This window comes from Pseudonaja textilis, chromosome 8, assembly GCF_049901715.1.
Source record: "Pseudonaja textilis isolate UNSWEBS1 chromosome 8, rPseTex1.2, whole genome shotgun sequence".
NCBI lineage: Eukaryota > Metazoa > Chordata > Lepidosauria > Squamata > Elapidae > Pseudonaja > Pseudonaja textilis.
This window is the reverse complement of record NC_141997.1, coordinates 24603751-24624041: the sequence shown is the minus strand read 5'-3', so window position 1 is coordinate 24624041 and position 20291 is coordinate 24603751. Positions and strand designations below refer to the sequence as shown.

Sequence of the window (20291 nt, the reverse complement as noted above, 5' to 3'; positions counted from 1 at the left end):
TTGAAGTTGGTGTAATACTGGCTTATTTCAATATTTGATGGTTTTTGTAGTGAGTGCTAGATATCTACACAAATATATTTTGGAGGAAATTTCATTGCAAACTTTAAAAAAGTTTTTTTCTCCATTATATTTGAGGAGAAATGTGCCAAGCTGTGTTCATTACATGTACAAAGCAGTAGTTAGGCTGGTGAATTATAGTTGGAAGGCACTTTAGGGGACATCTAGTCCATCCCCCTGCTTAGGGCAGGAGCTATTAGGACTCCTGTTTGATATAATGATCCTGATATTTTAAGACTGTTACTGAATTTAAACGTACTCTAGACTCTTTACTGTTTGACCTAGACTTAGTTTCCAACTCTAATTATCTTAAACTCTAAAGCTGCTCCAATTTGTCATGCTTTTCAAATTGATATTATTTGGATGAAGGCTCCAGATGCATTCAGGTCAAGGCAGAGTGCAATGATTTTTTTACTAACAAAATTTGGAAATGTCATGAGATAGAAGGAATATTTTATCACGTGGTAGAAAAAATACTCAACAAATATTGGAAAGAAATTCATAGAACTATTCAAGGAATTTAGAAATCAAATTTGATATGAAACTGTTTTATTGGGCATAACTCCAAACCATATTAATAAAAGGTATTACATGTCTATGGCAAAAAAGATACATTTAGGACAACATTATAAAAGAAATATGCTAACCCCAAAAATCAGACTGGAAATTTAAACATAAAAACATGGCAACATTAACAGCATATATTAAGACTAGAAATACAAGCAAATTTAAGCAAGAATCACATTCTTGCATATTATATATAATGCAGCAAGGCAAATACAATTATTCATAATATGGGTTTTAAGAACTAACTAAAATTGAAATTAAAGATAAGCACTAATAAATTAAATATTGCACATTAGTTGGAGTACAAAGGAAGTTAGAAATTTATAATGTATTTATAATGTTTTTAGTCTTTTTCTTTTCTCACTTTTATATTCATATACAACAAATAATGAAGATTTTAGCATTTTGTTTAGAGATTTAAACTTTCTTAATACTTAAATGTAATTTAATTTTATTATGTTTAATTTTGAATCAAAGATATACTGAGTACTAAGAATATAATCTTGTTTATTCCTTTGTCCAGTTACAGATATATTTCTGCATCAATTATTTTTTCTCCTGCTTGTTTCTTTTTCTTTTTATATGAAAACTGTTAAATAAATAAATTTCCTATGACCTGCATTCTATGTTCCTACCAACACATCCCAAAATAGCATTTTAGTCTTTTTAGCAGCTGTGTCATACTGCTGGTTCAAAACCTTTTCCATGTACTATTGCCAAGCCAGATCTCCCCAATGCTAAACTTACGTCTTTTCCTTTTCCTTCCCAGTACAAGAAATGTACATTTCTTTCTCTTAATTTCATAGTACAAAAATCAGAACATGGCTCAAAGCTGTCTAAATATTTTGAATCTGAAAGTATTAGCTGTCACCTGCCCTACCTTTATGACATTTGCAGACTTCAGACTCAGGACTTTGATGTACAGTCCATCCCTACAAGCTGAAGTGGAATCATTAACAAATTCTCATTAAAGTCAATTGTGAGTACATCAAAAGCAGTACCAGCTGGCCCAGAATTTTTAAAACTATTCTGCAGGATTCTTGATGGAGTGATGAGAGATTAAGCTCTCTGAGCGCCCCCAAAAAAAAAAAAGAAAGAAAAGAAAATATATTTAAACACAACTATTTTGTATTATCAGAACTTTGTTCATTAGGGGTTGCAGGATTTTTTTTCAACTAGTTCCATGGTTTGAAAAATTTCAAGAACTACTGATCTGCCCAATTGCATATTTGTAGTAAGCCTAACCATTTGTAGCAAGCATGCTGTTAGGTCTTTGCCCTGGTACAGATATCAAACAGACAAGTTTGTATTTTCCAGAGTCCTTCCTGTTTTTGAATATGGGAATAAATAACATTTACTCTCCTCCCATCTTTTGGGAATGTTTATTTGTTTTCCACTTATCAAAGATTACAAGAACAGTTATGCAATTCTCTCTCCTAGTTTCTTCAGTGTAGTTTAATTTAGGATATTGATTTTATAGCTGAAAGACATTTTGTTGAACTGATGAACATCATCATATTCTTTCCAAATATTCTTTCCAAAAAAACGTTCAGCTAATGTACATAAGATAGTTTTTCTTATTTATTTTTTTATGGCTGTGTGTAAATGGACAATATTTTAAGTAACCATAGAAGAAATTGCATTACTTGATATTTCTGTCTTTTAAAACATGTGCTAAAGCCAAAAGAGTGAAGATTTATTCAAGGCCATAAAATCAAGTATTGTAACACAAATGTTTTTTTCTACTATAAAAGTTGATAGCAGAATATAATTGGTTTATAGATTATTTTTCATGAGTTATTTTTTTCTCTCATAGGCTGGTCTCATTGAAGCTAATGGAGAGTTAAAGGTTTTTATAGATCAAAATCTTAGTCCAGGAAAAGGTAACTTTTTTTGTCATTTGTGTTTAAGAAATGACACTGTATAGGTATGAAGATTTCTGTTAAATTCAAAGGCTACTGGAGGAGAGAAGCAGCCTTTTTTTACATTCAGCAGAAAAATGCACAAAGCTGTTACAGAAAGAATGGAACTCCATTCTTTCTCTACTACTCCCCAACATAGGTAGTCCTCGACTTAACAACAGTTTACTTAGTGGCCATTTGAAGTTACAATGGCACTGAAAAAAGTGACTTATGACCATTTTTCACACTTGTGACCATTGCATTATCCCCAACAACTGACACACATTTATGATGGCAGTGTCTCGAGGCCATGTGATCAACTTTTATTATCTTTTTATGATCTTCTGACAAGCAAAGTCATTGGGGAAATCAGATTCGCTTAACAACCATGTTACTAATTTAACAACTGCAGTGATTCACTTAACTGGTATAAGAAAAGTCCTAAAATGGGGCAAAACTCCATTGTGATTGTAAGTTGAGGACTACCTGTAATCTAATGAATAATTCTTTTGAGGGGTGGAGTTTGGAAGGAGGGGATGAATGCATTGAGTCCATCTAGAATTGGAAAATTAAAAGTGAAGGAGAAATAAAAAAATGTATAAGATTTTAATATTCAAATAATTAGGTAGGGCTTTTCATGAATAAGGGAAGCATGCACTGTTTGATATAAAAACAATATTTTTTTCATTGTTTTCCACTGAAATTCAGCATTTCCTTAAAAAGTTACACTTATTCCCTAAACTGAACGCATGCATGCCAGTTTGCATTTGAGCTGTTATTTGTTAAAATTTATGTTGATAATGACGTGTATTTTTATTACTGAATTTTGAGTAAGTAATAATAGGAAAAATATATGTTATAAGAATTTATTCTGCTTAAAGGTGTGAATATTACGTAAAGGTTATTTTGTCCCACATGGTTTTTAATCACTGTTTACAAATGTTTTAGTTAAAATGTTATTAAACAATGGGCTCACAAATGTTCAATTAATTAAATGAGAGTTACTGCTAATGATGCAAAATTAATGTCAGCATGTCACTTCCTAATGATTAATAACTGGTAGATTACATAGAGCAGATAATGTTTTTTCATATTTGATTTAGATTTTCATATTCTTTATCTTTGAATGTAACAGATTATAATTCAGATTAATTTTAGATACATACCTAGTGTTGGGCAGTGAACAAATAACCTCAGATGTGCAAATTGTGCATAAAAATGACTATCCTCTTCATTCTCCAAATTGGAAGTATTTTATATCTTGCTAAGTAAATTAATTTTTTTTTAGGAATTTGATCAGATAACATTATTTTAAAAAAGTTTTTGACCACAGGGTGGCAGTATTTGTATATACATTGGATGTTCAAAATTCAGACTTCCAAGTTAAATTAGAAAATACAGTAAAAATGCAACTTTCTTTAGTAGGATTAGAAAGTTTTGACACTGAAGTCTTACCAAAACAGAAAAATTGCTAAATTGTAAATACAGAGATTCTCATCCATTTTCATTTAATCTTAATATTAAGTTGAAACAAAGTTGATCTATATTTGTGTTGGTTATTTAGATAGATTGTTAAGTTTTCTAATTTCAAACAGTGAAATAATAGTTTTATCGGCTTGATCTTAAGTATTTGAGGTGAACACTTAATTTCATATTTCCAGGCGGAAACTTTAAAATTGTAGTGGCTGATGATCCCTTTTCCTAGGAATTCAGAATCTACTATAGATAGTTCTCCAACTCTTCAGAATAGTTGAAAAACTTAAAAAGATTACAAGGACAAGATAAGTAAGAGGGAAACCTTATTATGTATGTAATTATCCGTTCACATAACATTGGATTCCACATCTTATCCTAGGCTTTTACACAATACTGTAAAAAAATCCCTGCAAGCATCAAAAATATTTAACTTGAACTTGGAAGGTTATATGGAGGTGTACTGTATATTGGAACAAGATCTGAAACTGGGTCAATATTAAAAACAGATATCTTGTATTTGTTTCTATTGTTACATGTATTCAGTTTAAGGTAGGAAGTTACATGCATTGTCAATTGTTAATTCTTTTTTAACTTTTTATGTGGACATTTAGGTGTTGTTTCATTAGTAGCTGTTCACCCCTCAACACTTGGAAAACAGCTTTTGCCAAAAACATTCGGACCGTCGAATGTCAACATTGCACAACAAGTGGTAAGAGGCTTTGCAGAAAGATCTACTAATCAAATTGTAATGATAATTTTTAACACATATATACATGAATAGCACACACCTGCTTATAGGAAAAGTGTTGGGCACGTGAGACATAAGGATATTTATTCCAAAGTTGTAGAAAAAGCATTTACATTGTCAAGGCAAAATGAATGCCCTGTCAGTTCTGGTTTATTTTATTTATATCTGAACATACAATTAAGTTGATATAGTAAAATCCATTATCCTGTTTATACTAGGATTATAGTGTAATAGTTTTTTTCATTGCATGTTGTACTGTAGATACATGACTTACTACTTAAAGTAATATCTGAAATTGTATTTATTAGCCACCAGTGAGCAGGAAAGCAGCTGTAGTGTTAAAACGACAGCACATAAAACAGGCTCAAAGGAATAAAATCACCCTATACATTTGCTAAAACAAAAGAGATAAAATTAAGATAAAAGAACTTCCTATCAATTTCATTCCAGGATTCTGACATCTTGAGCTTTTTAATGGCAGCAGTTGGTAATCAAAACCTGGCTAGTTGTTTCCTAACACCAGGATTCAGAACTGAAAGTATAATAAAAAACCACCATTTTCTCTTTGATTTTTTTATTTTTTAAATTTTATTTTTATAGCTTTAAATAATAACAGAAAAACAAACAAAAAATGAACAAAACACAAAGTTACACACTGTAAAACAATACTTAATTGCTTAACAAAGTGAAAAAATACAAAAATATGGTATTATTATTATTCATGTAATAATTAGTTACAGTATTGATAAATATATTGAAGGAGAGAAACAATAAGCTTTTTAAAGATTTTGTCCTGAAGGTAGACATATTTAATTTGGCTAATATTTAAGTTGCAATTGTTTCTTTTTTAAGGAAGCTAATAACACCAGAATAATGAATAATTCTTTCTTTCTAAATAGTTTTCTATTAATTGTAGGTTATTGGTACACCACAGAGACCATCAGCCCCAAATACTATTTTAGTAGGAAGTCCACATACTCCCAATACACACTTTGTATCACAGAATCAGACTGCAGATTCTTCACCTTGGTCTGCTGGGTAAGTAACTTTCAGTTAAATTAGAATTAGAATTATAGTTTTGTAGGAAATAAAAATATATGCTTCAAAAATAGTCAGTTTAATTCTGACAACAAAACTTTTAATCAATCTGGCATTTGCTAAATAATAAGCTCTCAAGCAGCAGTTATTCTTTTCCCTAGTATATTATGGTACAGGGTGTTGATATAACATATACTTCTTTAGTTTAGACTAGCTTTTTTTCTATAAAAGCATATGTTTTATGTTTTGAGTCATAAAATATATTTATTTTCTTTGATTCTTTTTTATCTGTAGATGTGTTTGGTCGTGATTGTGTAAATAAACTGGTCACGTATACTGAAACTAAATGAAGCGAATGGTTCAGGATCTGTTTAAAAAATAAAATATGTAACACTTATGTATGGAGCTATAAATGGATTAGGGAGCTGTGTACCTATAACTAATTGTATTTTTGTAGGAAACGAAACAAAAAGGGAGAGAAGAATGGCAAGGGTTTACGACACTTCTCTATGAAGGTTTGTGAGAAGGTTCAGAGGAAAGGAACTACTTCATACAATGAAGTAGCAGATGAGTTAGTTGCAGAATTCAGTACTGCAGATGCTCACATCTCACCAAATGAATCAGTAAGTATATTTGTATTTTAAATTAATTTTTAATGAATTATACAGACTTCTCATAAAAATTCCCTTTTACTTAATAAGGATACCCATTTATTGCTCCTCTGGGTGTCATCAGTTGGACTAACTGATGATAGCAATGACTGTCTAATCTGCTAGATCAGGGGTCTTCAAACTTCGCAGCTTTAAGACCTGTGGACTTCAATTCCCAGAATTCCTACTCCAGTCACGTTAGCTCAGGAATTCTGGGAGTGAATTCCACAAACCTTAAACTTGCCAAGTTTGAAGACCCTTGTGCTAGATTATATTGCTAAGTAGTATAACTGCAAGTATTTTGATACTTTAATTTATGATGTTTACAGCAGGCCTATGATCAGAAAAATATAAGGCGACGGGTCTATGATGCCTTAAATGTTCTTATGGCCATGAACATTATTTCCAAGGAAAAGAAAGAAATCAAATGGATTGGTCTACCTACAAATTCAGCTCAGGAATGCCAGAATTTAGAGGTAAAATTTGTTGAAAATAGGCCATTTCTAATATTTTTCTTAATGGATTTTCTCATTAAATAGAATGACTGCTTAGATTTTTACACTTCCATCTACTTTATGGATTTCATATGGTTGATTTCTTGTTTAATAATCATATCCAAAGTAGTATTTTGTGATTTCATTGCTTTCATAATTGTATCCTGCAAAAGAAAAAACAATTCAATTTACTTAAAAACCTAAAAATATGGAGGAAATTGTTAAAAGGACTCTCTTAATGTACTGGAAATTAACACAAGACAAGAACAAGAACTGATGTATAGGTTTGTGGTTTATTTTTCCTCAGATGTATTTGAAATACAGGATAAATACATATAATAGAAGTAGTTGATATATTCTAGTTAATATTTCATTCTGTGAATGGGCTGATTACATAATAGGTATTTTGCATGATGCAATTATATATGTAATGATGCAATTATATATGTAATGAATTTTATATACTGTTTGGATTTCAGTGATAGTAATATATTGCTGTATGTTCAAATGGTTCAGAATTTGGGATATAATTAATCCTTGCTTAACCATTCAGTGACCATTCCAACAGCGTTAAGTAGTAATTATGGCCCAAAGTTACTGCCATTGCAGCATCTCATAGTAACATGATTAAAATTTGAGTGAGTCACATGATCTTATGACGACAGTATGCACTTCAACTCCCACTATCCATTGGTCTCCCTGCCTTTTTGCCCTGCCCACTCCCGCCTGCACTAGTTGACCCTCCCACTGTTGATGAAGCATACCTGGCTCGCAGTTTTCCAAGGCCCTCACAAGGCCGTGCAGACACCTCACAAAGGGCCAGCAACTGTTTCAGCCAGACATGCCTTATCAACAGTAGGAGGAAGAAGATAGTTAAGGTCAACTGGGCATGAATTAGTAGCCACAGAGTGCAGAAATGGATAGGTAGGCAGGTGATGGGAGTTGAAGTGGAGAGGAGCGCAGCAGGGCAGGAGAAGTGCAATGGTATATTCCTGGCCTAACAGCTAGAACTTCTGTCTCTAAGAAGTGCAGTTACATGATGTTTCATCTAATAATTACATTGCTTAGCAATAGAAATTCTGGTACCAATTAGGGTCATTAAATGAAGACTACCTGTCTGCTTTATTTTTGGAAATAACTGTTCCATGCCAAGAAAATTGCTGACTCTTAGTCTGTTTGAATAGGTAACATTTTACAAAACTGTTTCAGCATAATTAAAATATTGGATGTTTTATTTCTGCACAGCTAGTTTGAAACTGCTTTTGAAAAAAATGTGCGTTTGGAGTTGTTTGATACTCTGATTCTATTATTTTAGAACAATTGTAAATGTTATTATACATGCAAAACTAGTTCCATGCTGCTTTAGTTACTCAATGGTGAGTAAAACCTTTAAAGTAGGTCCTAATATACTAAGTATACATCTTTAATTAATTCAATGTTATTGCAGTATTTTTCTTTTTGTTAAGGTGGAGAGGCAGAGAAGACTTGAAAGAATAAAGCAAAAACAGTCACAACTACAAGAATTAATTCTTCAGGTATAGAACAGTAGCGTACTTTTTCTTCCTACTAAACTGATGTTATCTTGAAAATATACATTTGAATTCAGGTTTTTCTTTAACTCTTAATTCAATGTCAATCTCATGATTTCAACAATTCTCAAATATACACGGGTTCATATTTTTTAAAAAGGAATTTGATGAATGAGTGGTATACAAGTGACTATAATAAAAAATAAAAATGCCCTTGAGTTGATTTCATCTCTGTAATAACTTAAATTTGAGCCATTTCCTTGGCATTATTGCAGAAATAGTTTGCCAGTTTAAAAAAAGTTTCCTTTTTTCAACTCCCCTATCTAGTCAACAAACTTGAAATGTTCAGGTGGTCCCCCATCTACTACTGCACATGACCAGATTTCCCTAACTTCTGAGATCACCAAGGTCAACCAGGTCTTGTAACCTGCTTAAGGGTATTGAGATGAATAATGCAAATTGTTTCCCAAATCTTAAAAAAGCAAACTTTGTGCGTTTAAATCCTTAACAGCAAATTGCCTTCAAAAATCTTGTTCAGCGAAATCGTCATGCAGAGCAGCAAGCAAATAGACCACCAACTTCTAATTCTGTCATTCACTTGCCATTTATCATAGTGAACACCAGCAAGAAAACTGTAATTGATTGCAGTATTTCTAATGACAAGTAAGTTACTAATACCCAGAAAAATGATTTATTTTGATTTTATATAGTATAAGGTCTTGTTGAATGGAGAGATTGAATGTTATAAATCTGATATTGTTAGTTTAAACTGATTTTCCATGTCAATCATATCCTCTCTATCTGTATTTTTTAATTTATATAAGGGGAGGTGTATCTGAGGACACGAATCATTAGTAAAGACTTTACTGTCATTTTGTTCCCATTAGACTTCAGGTGTTTAAAATTAGCTGTGTTGATAGGTAGTTTGTGTTTACATGGGGAATGATTGAACTTAACATTGAAAATAAAATATTGGAATACTAAGTTTCTTCGTTGGCAGACCATGTCTGCCTTCTAACTGTACTAGAGTTATTTCTTGCCTGAGGAACCACTTTCATTCTTAGTGTTTATGGTTGACATGGGATGTACCTCATAATTCAACAAGGAAAATCAGGTTATTGAAAAATCTCTGGAAACTTGATATTCGCATTTAAGATTTCAGTAACTTAATTCCAGTAATAAAGACCCTTCACCATCATTCTGTAAGAGTACAGACTAGTAGGTTGTAGTTGGATGAACTAGAAATCAGGACAAAGTTGTGTGAAAGTTGTCAAGCACAAGACCAGGAAGAGCACTTGGGTAGGAAAAACCAAAGGCACAGGTATGAAATAGGTGGTATTTGGCTCAACAGTAGTAACTATGAGAGGGATTTAGTTGTCCTAGTGGACCACCACTTAAGTATGAGTCAGTAGTGTGCTATGGTTGCCAAAAGGAACACTATCCTAGACTGCATCAATGGAGAGCAGCAAGATCACAAGAAGTGATAGCATCACCCTAGAGAGACCACATTTGGAATACTATGTTCATTTCTCGTCTCCATGATACAAAAAAGATGATGAGGCTCTAGAAAGAGTGTACAGAAGAGAAAGAAGTCTGTAGGCTAAATTGTATGATGAACAGCTAAGAACTAAGTATTTTTAGCCTAATGAACAGAAGACTTGGGGAGACATGATAGCAGTCTTCATACTTTGAAGTACAGGGCATGATTTATTCTCCATAGTTTAATTTAATGACCACAATTGAGGCCAATTCAATTGTTTTGCTAAGCAAAACATATAATGATGACTGAGTCAATTCTCATTTAGTTGTGCTGCTTGGTTGCAAAGCATCCAAATGTTGATCACTGCAGTGGTTGTAAGAGCAAGAGTGGTTGTAAAGTTACTTTTCCAGAACATTGTAACTTTGAATAGTCACTAAATAGGGCAGTTGCTAAGGGCTACCTATATGAACTTTGGGGTTTTGGCTAAGCTACACCTGTTCCCTGAGACCTGCCTTGCATGAAAAAAGAGCTACTCAAAGTCACCTTGAACCTGATTTCATAATAATAATAATCCCACCCAATTCTCAGTTTTAAGAAAAATCTTTGGTGTGGTTCTCTGATGTTTTACCCATAGTATAACAACATCTCTGAAACCTGACCTGCTTGAGTCAAAGGCATGTAATAAAACATGCCCTAACTGCCTCCACTCCCTAGCAAACAAGTTTGGGTGACCTGTTTGATGTGCTTCAGGTGTGCTTTATAGATACTCCCATCTTCCAGCCACTGCATGTTTGTAGCTTTGCACATTTATGGTTTAGAGTTTTCTTATAAAGCTGCATTGCCTATGTGATTGAGGGCATTGTTTGATGTGTTGTAAACACAAACTGCTTCTGATTCTGGAGCGCTGACACCAGTAAAACCACCAATATCAGCACCATAAAAGAAAAAGAAGCATAAATTGACTGCTTTTTCATTATTAAACTCTTCAGGCTTTGTTTTACTGATAGCACCATTAAAGTTGATGTCTTTTACCATTTCCTATACTATTTTTGCTAAAAGACTACTATTTGGGAGTGATCAGATTATAGACTCAGTCTCTGGGAAAGAAATTCAGAACCAATTGCCATGCAGTTGCATTCTCAGTTTTGAACCAGTCTACATATTTTCCTGCAATTCGTAGCACATCTTGTCTAGAGTCCATTCTGTCTCTAATTTTCAGGTACAACTCTTATACAATACTGTGCTTTGTTTTTTCCATTGCCATAATGAGCTTTACTCTCTGAATATATTGGATCTAGCCAGAAATAGACTTTCTGGGTTCAGTCATGGCCCTTGTCTCCAAAAATCCTCTTGTGCCTCAACATTGTCAGCCATTCCCTGACCCATGGGACTCCTGTTCTCTTGGCAGCAAGGTTTGGTGATTATAATTGCACCTAGAAGCCCGAATTTACATTGAGCAAATGTCTCAATGTCAATCCATAGCTGATCCTCTGGTTCAATACATTGAAAGATGGTGATCTAATGATGTTGATCTTGCAGATGCATAATCACTCAGAGCTAAATAAGGAGAATTCATCTTCAGTTTCTACCCCATCTGAATAATTTTCAGATGTGCTTTCCAGTGCCAGATTGGGAGGAAGCTTGACCAGAAAGTGTTTTTTTTCCTGAAGTGTCTTGTCTCAGAGTAGATTATCAAGCTTACCTAATGAAACAGTATTTTGTTTGTGTGAACATGACATTCATAGCATTACCAAAATCTTCAGTATTTACACCTTTGATTATTAAGTAACAGGTTAATACAGTGCAAAATTCAGAAGAGTTTAACAGAAACCATTGTAGAAATTATTGCCCTTCAGCAGAATGTATCACTACATTCTACAGATCTTTGTCAATGTCTAAGACTCAAGTTAAAGAATTTCAGGGCAACAGATGATTTTAAAAAAGCAGGTAATGCACTGGATCGTGTACTAAAGAAAACATACATGTGTACCAGTGGTGCGTTTCAAAATAGTTTACCACCGGTTTGGTGGGCGTGGCTTGATGAGCACACACACCTTTGGCACGCGCACATGCCAAACACTTTGCGCAGGGGCTTTCCTACTCACCACCTGCAATCCTGCACTCTCCCTGTCGCTTCAGCAGCTGACGCGCAGCAATCTGCTGTGCCGCACAAAGCAGCTGCACTTCAAAAGCAGGGAATAAAGGTCAGTATGGGAGCCCCAGCGGGCAGGTGGGCCCAATAGCAACTCTAGCAGCTTCTCAGACCAATCTTCGGCACTACTGGTATGCCAGAACCGGGCCAAACCAGGGGTGCGATTCTCCAGCTCTGTAGAATCAGTAGCTCTGAAGAGCAGAAGAAGAACAGCAACCGGTTCTGTGTCTGCTGCTGTTTTGGCCCCCTCTCCTGCCTAGGCTCTTACCTGTCCTTTATTTCCTGCTTTTTCACCCTCAGCTGCTTTGCGTGGCACAGTTGCGGTTGAAAAAGCAGGAAAAAAGTGCTTTTTCAAGCACTGCGCACCTGTGTGCAGCGCTGCTCAGCTGTCCGGGTATCTCAGCAGTTTGTTAATTGCACACACAGCTCGCATGCATGCATGACATGTAGCCACTGAACCGGTAGTTACACCGGTCAGATCCCACCCCTGGTCCAAACCAGTAGAGTACCACCACTGATGTGTACCATACATCTTGATATGATATTCTACAGTCTTACCAGGCTTTGTAATTTGTTGTACGTGGTATTGCCCTTTTTCTTTTTTGAAGTCAACAGGGAAATGTACATGCCATGTTTTTCATCCTGAACCCAACTGCAGACCATTTCCAGTTGAAAATGTTGAAGCATAGAAAATGTTCAGCAGATAGAAACTGAGACCAAAAAGAAATAATGTCAGAACAGTAATGTTCAGCTTGACAAGACTGAGGGGGAACAAAGTACAAGTAGTCATTGAGTTTCAAATGTAATGAAGGCTGCCCATTCCATTCGTAACCCAAGGATTCGTGAGAGTGAGCCTTTGCCTTGAACAGGATTACCCCCTCCTTTTGCCCACACATTCACTAATTGAATGTGAGGCTCATTAAGTGCACATGAGGTATTTCAGGGTGGGGAAGGCCATGGAAGGGCCTACTGATGAAACAGGCCATTTGCCTAAGACCAGGGTCTGCTTGACCCACTGAAATACCTCATGCTCCCCACAATTGCTTCCTCCCACCTACTGCACTGGGTCACTTATCTTGTAAAGATCCAACAAGCAGTCTTCTCTCTAGCCTCTCAGCCCTGTGTACCCCTCTGCAGTTCCATTTGGGCACAGGCTTCGTCTGGCAGGTTGCCAGCTGAAATGGAGCTTCTGAGGGTTGTTTCCAGCCCTCTGATGCTCCATTTGGCCTTCTGTGGGCCTCCCCCAGCCCATTGAAGGCCAAAATGGAGCATTCGGGGGCCAGATCCAGTGGGACACCCCATGTCTGTCTGCAACATGCAGGACAAACATTGCAGAGCCTCTGGTTGTTCATAAGGGCGAACAACTGCCGTAGTTTTGCAAGATTTGTGGTTACTGGCCTTTTTTGCAAACACTGGAGGGGCAGTATCACGTAACTTCAAACGTTCGCTAAGGGAATGCTGGTAACTTGGGGATTCCCTGTATTATTCATATACACAAAAGAATGTTGCACAGAAGATTTAACACTTGTTTACAATTACTAAACAATACAAAAAGAAGATGTATCCAAGTCACAAGAAGATGGATTCTAATTGAATTTTAGGAATATTTTTTGTAGCCAGCCGTTTGGAAAGCATACAAATAGTAATCATACGATCATAGGTTCCTGTGACAGTCATAAAAGTGTGGATTGGTTGCAAAGCAATCATAACTTCGATTGCTAAATGATATAGTAAGTCGGGGCTACCTATAGAATTCCCTATCTGAGCTAAGTCAGACTTTTTTTTCTAAATTCACGGGGTAATCAAAAGATGGGAACCTGTATCCAATTCTTCTAAAGAACTGAATGCTTATTTCTTGGTAATATAATTTTATATGGTTTCCTAAATTAGAATTTTTCCTTTTCTTTTAAATAATGTTGATTTGCCTTAACAGTTAACTTAAGTTTATTTTTCTGTGAATACTAGTGGTACTTACGATTCATGACATTTTTATTATTTTCCTATATCATGGATATTCTTTCTTAATCTTAATACAGGTGCTCTATTCAATATGATACAGATATACTTGTCAATGTCATTATTAAGTTGGCCTTTTACAGTGTTCAGGACTCAATAAATTTTCAAACCTCTTTTACTTCAGTGTGGGGTGACCACTGACATAGAGAATTTATTGTCTTTGCCTGCTCACCATAGTGATCTCAGATTGGTGCATCCAGTAAGATATCGCATCAGTGTTGCAAACTGGTTACAAGTCAGTGTTGCACTCTGGCTTGTAATTACCATATAAAACAAAGCATCATCATTGGACATGACTAGCAGCTAAGCTTAACAGACAGAATTAGCCCCTCAGCCTCTTTCTTCAATTTTCATATATATTATTCTGTTTCTCAGTAGAAAACTACACCGTTCTGTAAACTGTAGCTGCTTTTGAAGCACTGTGTTATAGGTATGATTCAAATGAAATAAACAAAATGTTAAAAAGTTATGATATTTATGTAGTTATTTATCAAGCTCATCTACATTATATTTACAAATATCTTTACAATCCCTAGGGCATGTCACAACTTTTGAACACCCCTAATGTTATTGAAAGTTGAAAATTTTGACACCTAATTATCAGTATAGGTTTATATTGTACTAAAAGGTGGTAAAAGACCATTAAAAATACAGATCTTCTAAAATAAAAACATTTCAGCAGCATAATACTATCTTAAGCATGCTACATTTTCAAGTTTTACATTTTAGTGGAGAAGAGGATTTTGAAGAAAGATATTGAGATCTGTATATAACATATTGGCCAACTTCTATTGGTTTCTTTTAGGTTTGAATATCTATTTAATTTTGATAATGCATTTGAAATACATGATGATATTGAAGTATTGAAGCGAATGGGAATGGCATTTGGACTAGAATCTGGAAGTTGCTCAGCAGAAGATCTAAAAAACGCAAGGAGCTTGGTTCCTAAAGCTCTTGAACCATATGTGACAGGTAAAGTTAAATGAAATTAACGTTTTTAACATTTTGAAATAAAACTTCAGAACAAAATAAGCTGCTATTGGAATTTAACACATCTATGATAAACAGTGCAATATAACGTAAACATAACCCACTTTGCTGTTAGCAAAACACCTTCAGTTGTTGCTGGGCTATATTAATAGTTGAGATGGTATAAGCAGCCACAGGATGCATAATATATATTTTATCTCCTGCTTTGCTATCCATAATAAATCTGTAACATGATGTTCAGAAAACATTAGAAAATATTGCAATATACTAAATAATCAATACATTTGATTTGCATTAGTATAACACGTATTTATCTGGTGCTCACTGTATTTAAATAGTGTAAATTATTTTTATTAATTTATTTCTTTTACCAACAAGAATAAAATACAAAACAGATAAATAAATATTGAACACTAACAATGAGGGGGAGAAATTTTTATGTAAAGAAAAAAACTCAAATGTCCAATATATCTAACATTGAACATTAAAAAGTCACCCTGGCTGGATGCTGAAAAGTAAATAAAAAAATTTATCGGTTATCCTCCCCTTACATAATGGGTCTACAAATAGTTATAAGCTTTCCCATCCTTATTTAACAAAAATACTATATTAAATAAAATCTCAAAAAGATTAGCTGTTTGGTTTTATCAAGGTAGAACCCAGATTTACTAATACAGCAGTTGATGGGACTTTAAATATGAAAGTTTGAAGTGCTATATATGTAAACTATATTCAGTGGAGGTTTTATTGAATTGCAGCTACATATGCTATAGAATGACTGCTATCTAATTCATGATGTTATTTTGTGTTACAGAAATGGCTCAGGGATCAATCAGCAATGTATATGTCTCATCTTCATCAGGTTCAGCTTCAAATGGGACAAGATTTTCCAACAGGTAAGATAAGATTGAGTTTTATGTTTAAAAACTAGTTCATAGACCCAGTGTCATCTGCTAAATTGTAAAACTATACCATTTTTTAAAATTGTTAATCATTAAATTATTTTTTTATTTAATTAAAAAGTGATCTCAGTAGATACCTAGGAAACTTTAACATACCTGCTTATCAAAAGGCATCTTAAGAAATTTTCCTTTTTGGGTGCCAAAATTGACCATTTTGCCACTGAAGTAGGTTTTATAGAGCCCCCACAGTTCCATGCCCAAGGTCAGCATTGGAATTAATTTTGCACTAAAGACTTTCAGTATAGGTGTTAAGGTACCTAGGTAACTGTAACTAGAATATAGAACGTAGAATAAGAGCTGGAAGGGATCTTGGAGGTCTTCTAGCCCAACTCCCTGCATGAGCAGGAGAGTCCATACCATTTCTGACAAGTGGCTGTCCAGTCTCTTCTTGAAAGCCTTCAGTGGTGGGACACCCACAACTTCTGAAGTCAAGGCATTCCGCTGGTTGTTCTCACCGTTAGGAAATTTCTCCTTAGTTCTCAGCTGCTTCTCTCCTTGATGAGTTTCCATCCATTGGTTCTTGTCTTGTGATGACCCGGGGCATGGCACAAAAGCAACACATCAGATAATAAGAGTCCCTTTATTAGCTCCAGCTTTGCCCCCAATGTCCAGGTTACCTTCTGGCTGGAGAAAAAAACTCACAGAAACAGCCTTTGACTGCAGAGAATTAAGTCCAAAACATGGTCAAGTCCAATCAAGCCAAACTGGGGTAATTAATTTGGCAGGGTAGGAGCAAGAATTCCAGACTTGAAGGCACAGCAAAACTCACGGTTGGGAAGATACCAGGAACACAGATAAGCAACAACAACACAAGATAAAGTCACGTTTGCTCCCAGCAGTTGCTGCATAAACTGTCTTCCCAGCTGTGGCCAATGAAGGGAATCAAGTTCCTTTCCTCCTCCGTAAGCCACGCAATCCATGTTGCTCTCTTCTCTGTTCCTCCCTGCGTGTCCTAGGATGAAGAGGGGGTGAGCCTGGATCTTCCTCTGAATTCCCTCTTCCTTGTTCTACCTCTCCCCTGCTCTGCCCAGCCAGACTTTGTCCTTCCCCAGTTTCCTCCACAGCCAACTGAGTCCCACTTCCGGTCAGCTGTTCGGCTTCCTCCTCAGATTCAGACTCCGACAGGGGCATGACATTTGCCTTCTGCTGCTTTGGTAAATAGTTTTTTTCCCTCATCTTTGTGACAACCCCTCAGATACCAGAACTCTGCTATCATACCTGATATGACCTGGACTGGTCATACCTAATTCCAGCAGTTGATCTTCATTTGTCCTCATCCCCCTAATCTTGGTTGCTCTTTTCTGCACTCTTTCCAGAATCTCAACCTTTTTTTTATATTATAGCAACCAAAACTGGATGCAGTGCTCCCAGGTGTGGCTGTACAAAAGCTTTGTAAAGTAGTACTAATACTTCTCATGATCTTGATCACTCTATTAATGCAGCCCAGGATTACATTGGTTTTTTTGGTTGCCGCTGCACACTGTTGGCTCATATTTAAGTGATTATCCACTAGAACTCTCACAATTGCTGGCATTGAGCCAGGTTTGACCTAAGTGTAAAGCCTTACTTTTATCTACATTGAATTCCATTAATTTATAATTCATTTAATAATAATTTATAATTGATTTGTATACAGTATTTTTTTGTATTTGGCCTTAGGAGTCTGCAGTTACCTTACTCCTGGCTAAACATTAATTGGGATGGCGGGTGGAATCGAAAGATTGATGCACTTTGCTCATTTTGCAGTGACTACTCAAATGGAGGAGATGGAATGTTGGCTACAAGTTCCAATGGATCTCAATACAGCGGCTCCAGAGTAGAGACACCAGTGTCTTATGTAGGGGATGATGACGATGACGATGATGATGAATTTAATGAAAATGATGATGATGACTGATACTTTTTGCTTGTAGACTTTTTTATTTTTAAAATTCAGCAAGCGGCAGGAATAAATTCTAGGAAGAGATTGTCAAAAATTGTCCCATCAAGAAGATACTGGTAAGAGTCTGAATTTAGAAAATTGCACCTCCAATAAAGTAAAGATTGTTTGTTTTTTATGTAGATTTTTTTACATGTGATGAGGATGTGTGTGTTAATACCAGTATGTTAATGCAGAACTTTTATTTACTTTTGCTTAGGATTTTTAACTTGAAGGAAAATGCATTTTGCCCCTAAATGTTGTCACAAAGTTTGAAATGTAGCCACATTTAATGAAAAATAAAATCTGTCCACCTGTCAAAATGCATACATGAATGGCATTTTATTTAGATTGCATTTAGGTGACATCGTACTGATGCATAGCAATCAGATGTTATACTATATTTTGCTGATCATGCCATACCCAAAGAATCAAACAAAAGGATCTTTTAAAATGTTAGTTTGCAGAAATTGTATGAATTTATTTCCCTTTTTAAAATTATACTGATCATTGTAAGCCCATCAAATTCTATATATTATGTTTGCTGAAGTTAGAAATATGAGTTATAATTTGGGGGCAAATGTTTACTGCCAGGCTGGTATAGCTGTGTAAATGTCTTGAAAGGTTAGAATGAGTTTTGCTTAATGATAAAAATTTGTCTGATTTCTTACAGGCAGATTTTGAAAACAATTTGTTACATAGTTGTTTACATACTTAGAAGTCTATGGTATAAAAGACGTGTACTGAAACAAATGGTTTATATTTGTTTCATAAACATCTTCCAGTAATCTATTATAAAGTTGAAATTAAATATAGAGAATGTTTTATGTTTAACTCAAAACTTGTCAATCACTTTTAATACTTCATTTTTTATAAAAAAAAAATCAGGACAGGTGGTAGTCTTTTTAAATTTATTTACACAGAATTAACTGCACAAATACTGTCAGCTGCCTGTTCTAAGACAGTAGTCTTTTTACTGAAACATAAATAAACTTTCTGTAATATTTTATGGCATATAAGCAGTTTGTTTTACTTGTTTAATTGTGGCACTATTAGTTTTTATTAATAAAACACGCGTGGGCATTTTTAACAAATACTTTGTTTCTCTAATCAAGATTATTTTCACCTTCTGCTTTGTTGTGTTTGACTTATCATCTGGTTCTTCAGTATGGAAGAGTCTCAGAGCTCTTTTAAAGGGTAAGTAGGGAGTTATTTATACCTATATCTAGATGATAGAGAGGCAACAGCATGCACTGATGATTGCTAAATTCTTGGGAGACTGCATTCACCCTACAAATATGTAAGTGATTAATTCAGGATTCTCCTAGAAATATCTGTCGCTATGTGACAAGTCATTAAAAAATACACTTTTATTCAAATAAAACTGATAAGTTGTTCCAAAATGCATCTTTCAGTTTCCCAGTTGTCCATCTTAATTTACCTCTTGTCTTTTGTTTCCTGTTATCTCACAGTAGAGGCACAAAGACTGTTTCAACAGTTCCTCTTTGTATATATTTTATTTCTTGAGAATAAATATTCAGCTTGAGGCTGGTGCTTTGCAGCAGGCTAGTTTGCTATTACATTTTTAAATTAAAAAAAATTAATTCTTTACTTGGAACTTAAAAAATAAAATCAGATAATACTGAAGCCTGCTAGCTACCAAGGAAGTGTCTATAGGCGCATTGATACAGTCAATGTTGGGGATTAAGAATCAAATAAGACAAAATAATGTGGGACTTTGTATATTCTATCAGTGTAAAATACTTCATTTTATGTATGAAATGTTGGCTATTCTAAGTACTGTATGTTACATCAGATAAGCCTTCACTTTCTTATTTTGGGATTTGTTTAAGAAGTAAACAAATAGTAAGTAAACTATAAGAAGTAAAAATAAGAAGTAAACCCAGTCCAATGATTTGAAATCCTTATGTACAGCAAGAATTGAGTCTCTAATGGTACACAGAACTACATCACAAATCTTTTTCCCCATTGTACTGTTTTCCATTATTCTTACTACCATGAGCCTTAGAAGATTCTCAAGTTCATTATTAAGATATGCAAAGAACTGATTCTCCTATATGTATGAACATGCTTTCCATTTGCATATGGAATTTTAGTGATACTTGAGTTCCTCTTCAGTAGAGGAAACATTTTACTAAGCTGATAATTTAAAAGCATGTTAAATGCAAGTATCAACAACTCTAAATGCCTTTTTACATTTTGCTGTTATACATTGATATAGTAGATTGGTTTTATCCCCATGGTGTAAAAGCAGTAGCCAGATGCATCAACAGAATTTTGATGGACATCTTC

At 34.7% G+C, this 20291-nt stretch overlaps 1 protein-coding gene across 3 annotated transcripts; it reads left to right on the top strand.

Moving 5' to 3' along the window:
- Positions 1-1554: 1554 nt before the first annotated feature.
- Positions 1555-19072, top strand: TFDP1 (transcription factor Dp-1). 3 transcript variants are annotated; one of them, XM_087938548.1, is made up of 11 exons: positions 1555-1603; positions 2441-2507; positions 4613-4710; positions 5666-5787; positions 6245-6410; positions 6770-6913; positions 8398-8466; positions 8972-9123; positions 14914-15080; positions 15913-15994; positions 17807-19072. In XM_087938548.1, the coding sequence occupies exons 5-11, from the start codon at positions 6297-6299 to the stop codon at positions 17955-17957; spliced, it is 879 nt and encodes a 292-aa protein (XP_087794674.1). In that variant the 5' UTR covers positions 1555-1603; positions 2441-2507; positions 4613-4710; positions 5666-5787; positions 6245-6296; the 3' UTR covers positions 17958-19072. The 3 variants fall into 3 exon arrangements, with proteins under 3 accessions (XP_087794674.1, XP_087794672.1, XP_087794673.1); XM_087938546.1 differs by having other exon boundaries at positions 1585-1603; positions 6767-6913; XM_087938547.1 differs by lacking the exon at positions 1555-1603 and having other exon boundaries at positions 6767-6913.
- Positions 19073-20291: the final 1219 nt, after the last annotated feature.